The sequence below is a fragment of the Lottia gigantea genome (genome assembly GCF_000327385.1).
Source record: "Lottia gigantea unplaced genomic scaffold LOTGIsca_29, whole genome shotgun sequence".
Taxonomy (NCBI): Eukaryota; Metazoa; Mollusca; class Gastropoda; family Lottiidae; genus Lottia; species Lottia gigantea.
Window position 1 is genome coordinate 2594788 of NW_008708943.1, and position 7530 is coordinate 2602317.

The 7530-nt window shown below is 34.8% G+C and overlaps 2 protein-coding genes across 2 annotated transcripts; both read right to left on the bottom strand.

The window, feature by feature from the left end:
- Positions 1-2488: 2488 nt before the first annotated feature.
- LOTGIDRAFT_232564 (hypothetical protein) lies at positions 2489-4649 on the bottom strand (the record flags this gene model as incomplete). Its single annotated transcript, XM_009056929.1, has 3 exons — positions 2489-3064; positions 3211-3310; positions 4614-4649. 3 exons carry the CDS (start codon positions 4647-4649, stop codon positions 2781-2783), a joined length of 420 nt encoding a protein of 139 aa, XP_009055177.1. The 3' UTR covers positions 2489-2780.
- An 872-nt stretch (positions 4650-5521) lies between these two features.
- LOTGIDRAFT_232565 (hypothetical protein) lies at positions 5522-6261 on the bottom strand (the record flags this gene model as incomplete). Its single annotated transcript, XM_009056930.1, has 3 exons — positions 5522-5589; positions 5792-6076; positions 6213-6261. 2 exons carry the CDS (start codon positions 6259-6261, stop codon positions 5793-5795), a joined length of 333 nt encoding a protein of 110 aa, XP_009055178.1. The 3' UTR covers positions 5522-5589; position 5792.
- Between the last annotated feature and the right edge of the window lie 1269 nt (positions 6262-7530).

A 7530-nucleotide genomic window follows, 5' to 3' on the forward strand; every position in this document is an offset into this window, starting at 1 on the left:
ATCTCAACTTTCAGTATTCATATCTCAACATTCAGCATTATCCTCAAATCATAAGTCCTCAAATCATATTTAAACGTTTAGAAATGGCTTTAAATGTGAATGTGAATAATAACCTTTTGAAAGACTCGACTTATCAAGTCGCGGTAGAGATCGAAATGGACGTGAACTATGTTCGTGTTTGTTATTTCTATGCAAGAAGCATACGTAGTTTTGTACGTAGGGGCAATACCCTACCTCACTTTCGTTATCCATATCTCCTTTCAAGCTTTCATACTCTCATTGGACATTTTTATCCGCACTTCATACCTCATTCTAAGCATTTATTCTTCATAATTAGAATTCACATTTCTACTTTCAGTATTCATACACCCACTTTCAGCATTCATACTCAAACTTTCAGTATTCATATCCAAACTTTCAGCATTCATACCCAAACTTTCAGCATTCATACTCAAACTTTCAGTATTCATACTCAAACTTTCAGTATTTATAGCTAAACTTTCAGTATTCATAGCCAAACTTTCAGTATTCATAGCCAAACTTTCAGTATTCATAGCCAAACTTTCAGTATTCATAGCCAAACTTTCAGCATTCATAGCCAAACTTTCAGTATTCATAGCCAAACTTTCAGTATTCATAGCCAAACTTTCAGCATTCATAGCCAAACTTTCAGCATTCATACCCAAACTTTCAGTATTCATAGCCAAACTTTCAGTATTCATACCCAAACTTTCAGCATTCATAGCCAAACTTTCAGTATTCATATCCAAACTTTCAGTATTCATACTCAAACTTTCAGTATTTATAGCTAAACTTTCAGTATTCATAGCCAAACTTTCAGTATTCATAGCCAAACTTTCAGTATTCATAGCCAAACTTTCAGTATTCATAGCCAAACTTTCAGTATTCATAGCCAAACTTTCAGCATTCATAGCCAAACTTTCAGTATTCATAGCCAAACTTTCAGTATTCATAGCCAAACTTTCAGCATTCATAGCCAAACTTTCAGCATTCATAGCCAAACTTTCAGTATTCATAGCCAAACTTTCAGTATTCATACCCAAACTTTCAGCATTCATAGCCAAACTTTCAGTATTCATATCCAAACTTTCAGTATTCATAGCCAAACTTTCAGTATTCATACCCAAACTTTCAGCATTCATAGCCAAACTTTCAGTATTCATATCCAAACTTTCAGTATTCATATCCAAACTTTCAGTATTCATAGCCAAACGTTCAGTATTCATACCCAAACTTTCAGCATTCATACCCCCATTTATAGTATAAGAGCCGTATGAAGCGCTCTTACCTTGCCTAAAGTTGAACTTTGGCTAAAGTCGATGTAAGTTATTAGGTCCTTCCTCTGAACGTGCATTTTAAGATTTATATAGTACGTAACTGATTACTGGAAATCACGATGTTTCCTTTTAACAGGCATATGAGAAAATGAAATAAAGTTTTAAGTCTAACGCTTAGATTACGCTTAAAGATTATGCTTATGCAGATGGACAACACCATGCAGTGTGCAATGCCAGAAAGCTGTAGGATACTTAAGAAAGGACTGTTATCGTATGTTAAAAAAGATATTTTTCAATGTCCTGACGCATTGGCTGATGTTTCGAACAGAAACTATTAGAGTATCTTTATTTAATCATAGATCAGCTTGGCCCCATTCTTACAGATCGGTGCTTCTGAACATTTATGATCCAAGAAAAAATGTTTCCGCCAATCACCCCTAGCACTGTCAAACATCAAATAAATAAAAAGCTAAAAAGTGAAACATGCCAGTAAGGTTGTGTTTCAAACTAATATTTGAACATAGGTCATGATTTTATACATAAAGCGCAATGGAGATGCCAATGCCCTTCAGTGTAAACCTTTCACTTGGTGCTCTTAAACGAAGGTATAGCCGTATCTTCAAGCGTTTATCGCCGAGTCCAGACTGCCTCTTTTTCTTAGTTAAGATACCCGGTTCGGTGCTGAATGCACACCCACAAGAAACTAAGTTTAATTTGGATAGTGTTTGATAATTGTTTTGCCACGCCTTAAGAACTGTTGCTTTTCTCCAGGTGGAAAACATCAGCTCAATTTGTTGCTCAATCCCCCCCCCCCCCATTCACAAAATCCCCCCTCAATTCAACCTCATTACCCCGACAAAATTTGAATTCACCCCTAGACATGCAACTGGACCCCGGTTGAGAAATATTGAATAAATCGTACTGAAAAGGTTGAGTATGTCAGAAGGCTTACTGAAATCTGTACAATAAGCGTGCAAACGGTAAAATGTAAGAGTGGCTAACCTTGGAATCGCTTATATGAATGATTCGATCCTCCATGAAATGAAAGGCTTTTTGGCGCCCATCGATGTCTTACAAAGTAAAAGAGTGTTCAATCGATTGGAGAGTTGCTTTCACAAAGTCCTTCGAAGAAAAGGCCTTCATGTTTCCGACATTAAGGCTCAAAGAATAAAAAAGACAAAACAAGATATATATTTTGTAACAAAATCATTTATTTCCATTTTTTCAATTCTAGAATCACCATTGATTACTGGAATCTGAAAGTAAAATAATACAAAAATACTATACGCTGTTATACTAAATCAGAAAGTATCCATCAGCCCTTTGTCCTCTTATCCTTGCTACCTTTCATAGTTTTTCTCTCAAACTAACCATTCAAAATACAGAGTGTGATCTAGCTAATTGTGTTTGGCTCAACGACAAATTAAAATGACAAAATGAATCGGCGTACTAATCATAAGTTAAAACGGAATACATTTTACCTTATTTTTTACCCATCATACCAAGACCGCCCATCATACCGTAACCACCGAGCATACCGAGTCCACCATATCCCATCATGTAGGGGTTCATCATTCCCATCATACCTAAACCTCCCATACCCATCATGTAGGGGTTCATCATACCCATCATATAGGGGTTCATCATACCCATCATGTAGGGGTTCATCATTCCTAAACCACCCATCATCAGGGGGTTACCAGCCAAGGCCATGGATACAAAGGCCAAACAGAGAACGACGGCAAAGATCTTGTTCATTTTGGTTTCTGGAAAATAGAATATTGTATTATATTATAGCTGTTCTTTCTCAGTAAACTGGTTTTCATTTGATCCAACGTTGTTTTCTTGTATTTTTACTTATTTAAGTTTGTATATCACAAGGCTATGGAATAATATAGGGTTGTCTACTTACCAGGTATAGCTGATGAAGCTGTGGTGTTGGTAGTTAGAAGGTTGTAAGAATTGTGATACTCTACCTTCATTAACACACCATATTTATACTCTTTAAAACTCTGTTACATCACCATTTTAATTTTGAAATTTAATTAATCACCATCTGCTGATATCTAAGATTATTTTTGTGATATTATGTAATTCATTAATCAGTTTTTAATTAGAAATATTTGATATCTTCCTAAAAAAGGAAGAAAGTATGAGTTTATCATTAGATATAAATCATCTTGACATGAAAGATGATGGTCTATACTATCAAAACAAACAAAATATCATGAATATCAATAGTTTTACACATTTTCCTTCTTCATTCCTGTTTTGATATACGTAGCTTCTCATTTTAAAATTTCTTTTTATCACATTTATCGTTTACCACCTTTAATTTCTATAATTTTCTTTTTTCCGTCCATACAACTTTCATATTCCATATTCAAATTCTCACTAATGGAATTCTATATTCCCTCAATCAGTTCTAATATTCTCATATTACCTCAATCAGTTCTCATATTCTCACAATCAGTTCTAATATTCTCATACTCCCTCAATCAGTTCTTATATTCTCAAATTTCCCTAATCAGTTCTAATATTCTCACAATCAGTTCTAATATTCTCATATTCCCTCAATCAGTTCTCATATTCTCACAATCAGTTCTAATATTCTCATATTCCCTCAATCAGTTCTCATATTTTCTCAATCAGATCTCATATTCTCACAATCAGTTCTAATATTCTCATATTCCCTCAATCAGTTCTCATATTGTTATATTCTCACAATCAGTCCTTAAATTCTCATAATCAGTCCTTAAATTCTCACAATTAGTTCTCATATTTTCACAATCAGTCCCCAAATTCTCACTATCAGTTTTCATATTCCCTCAATCAGAAATTTAATATCCTCACAACCAGTTCTCATAATCTTACCCACACTCAATTCTCATATTCCCATAATCAGATCTCACATTGTTACTTCCAATTTCTCATATTATTACCTCAATCAATTCTCACAATCAGTTGTCATATTCTCACAATCAGTTGTCATATTCTCTCTTTCAGATCTCATATTCTACCTTTCACATATTGCCACTTCCAAGCTCTCATACTTCCATTCGGGTTTTCATCTCCTCATTTTCAGTGTTCATATTCCAACCAAGTGCATTCACAACCTATTTTCAGCATTATCATCGTCATAATCTGACTTTCAGCATTCATACCTTTACTTTCAGCATTCATACCCTTACTTTCAACATTCATACCATTAACATTATTTAGCATTCACACCTTACTAAAATCATTCATATCATTAACATTTAACATTCATACCCCTACTATCAGCATTCATACTCTTACTATCAGCATTCATACCTTACTAAAATCATTCATACCATTAACATTTAACATTCATACCCCTACTAAAAAGTGTTTAAGGTAGTACCTTAGTTTTGGTCGCTCACATCCATAAGATGCAATACTGGTACTAAGTCTGACCCAAATCTAATCTAGTGTTTCAAGAAGATACAAGTTCAAACCATTAGCCACATCCTGTTAAATGGTCTTGACTCGTTGGATACACTACATGATGGTAGTGAAAAGATGGAAACAAGTGCATGAAGTGATTGTGAAAACTGCCAAGTTACAATGCTAATATCACTGTTACTGAAACTTAGCGTGGGTGAAGCAAGGTCCAACGTTACTTTGTGTCCTTTAATTGTTTTTTATATGCACTATTTTCTTTGACTATTTCTAAGTCTGTTATCGATCTCTTTGTCGATCATGGATTCCGATGAGATGGTGCACCCCAGTTGGGTTAACTGATGAACTGATTTACATTTGGTCTCGCCAAATTATAGTATTCATACGTGGTTAATTGTGGACACACTTTGATTTGAAGGTTCAAATTTCGATTGTGAACTGTCCCTTATATATGAACTTTTGCAGCCAGCTTGAAAAAAAGGCCACCATGTTGGATTTTTACTTAGGCAATCGGGCAAATTCAATAAGTTATTTTGGAGAACAAGTGTGTCAATAGAAAACATTTGAATCGCGTTGTTAAGAAGGCTTTGACCAGCTGGTCAGGTCGGTAGGATTAACGACAGTTGACACAATGTATACTGTAGGATGCAGAATGATTGGTCAAGGATGCCATACAATATACTGATCCTAGCACCATGATGAAATGTGTAAAATCGATTGAAGAGTTGGTTCCACATATTCCTTCAAAGGAGAGACTCTTATGTGTCCCATCAAATTACCCAGAAAATGAAAGAACAAGATTCGTTTTATTTTGTAAAAAAATATTTATTTTCAATTTTCAATTACTTATTATACTGATGCCTGGAACCTGAAATTAGAATAAAACAAAACAACTTAAAATTTATCAACTGTTTGATCTAAATATTCATCCTCTGTTATCTTCCTTAGTATTATTTCTCAAACTGACAATCTAAAAGACCGGAAGTACTATTTCATATATGAAACTATGCGCCCATGACGCTAATTGTGTGTTTTTTGTGTTACATAACTCTGTAATATTGTTCACGTACCTTATTTTTTACCCATCATACCAAGACCTCCCATCATACCGTAACCACCGAGCATACCGAGTCCACCATATCCCATCATGTAGGGGTTCATCATTCCCATCATACCTAAACCTCCCATACCCATCATGTAGGGGTTCATCATACCCATCATATAGGGGTTCATCATGCCCATCATGTAGGGGTTCATCATGCCTAAACCACCCATCATCAAGGGGTTACCAGCCAAGGCCATGGAGGCAAAGGCCAAACAATGAACGACGGCAAAGATCTTGTTCATTTTGGTTTCTGGAAAAGAGAATATTTATATCATACAGCGGTTACCGACTATGAAATAATGGTCATTTTGAGTTAACTTTGTCCTTATTTTATTTAAATCTAACTCTCATAAGGCTGTGAAATTGTGTGTAGTTGTTTTACTTACCAGGTATAGCTGATGAAAAAAATATATTAACAGTGTTGATATCCCACATATAGAATTAATATCGCAATTTCTATATGTCTATACACCAACTTTTAACTTCAGTAGCCTATATGTTTCCAGTTTTAGCCTTCATTACCCAATTTTCTGCATTCATGCCCCACTAATTCACTAATCATACTTTAAGAATGGATACCCTTCTTTTAGTAGTTTATATACACACTTTCAACATCCATATACCTATTTTCAGTATTCATACACCAACCTTTAGTATTCATTTTCGTGCTTTAATGGATTGATACTCCACTTTCAGCATTTATATTCAAACCCCCATTTTCAGCATTTATACCCCAATTTTCATCATTGATATCCTACTGTCATCATTGATATCCTACTGTCAGCATTGATATCTTACTGTCAGCATTGATATCCTACTGTCAGCATTTATATCTTACTGTCAGCATTTATATCCTACTGTCAGCATTTATATCTTACTGTCAGCATTCATACGCCACTTTCAGTATTCATATCTTATATTTGTCATACATATAACTACTTTCAGTATTCATACACCCACGTTAATTATTCATTTTTATGATTTCAGCGTTCATACGCCATTCAGCATTCATAAAATCACGTTGAGTATTCAAACATCCAAACCCCCATTTTAGCATTCAAACCCTGACGCCTAGTATTCTACTTTCAGTAATTATACACATACTTCACTATCCAAACCCCTAAATTCAACATTCTTATCCCTACTTATATTATTCATATTTCCTCTTTCAGAACTACAATGTATCAATGTTACCAGTCTTAGTTTTCATAAACCTAATTCAAATTCCCCTTGATTCCCCCTATCATCGCCTAAAGCTCAGAAACATAGGCTAATAACCAGATGCGCAATCCATTTGACCAATCGTACCTTAGTCATACAGACGGGCATTTTTTGGTTAAGCTAATCAGTAATAGTGTTCACAAGTCACCGTCGAAATTTAAGCCTTTAAATCCATGTGTATCCGCGTTTGAAAGTTAAAATGACGAGTCGTCTTTTCTTGAGTCCATATATAGATAAGTCATACATAGAAATATAAAGTGAAATTCTTCGTTTGAGGTATTTACGAAGGAATTATGCGATTTTGGTACATTTCTAATACTGAAGACTATTTATATTCAGGCCACAAATCAACCCCCGAAATGGCAAAGTATGGCTTTTAATGATAGATGTGAAAGGGGGACAACTGTAACCTATACCGCACTCATGGTGAAACGTTAAAGGGTTTGTCTTGTCTTAATCACAGGTATGTGTATAATCGATGGG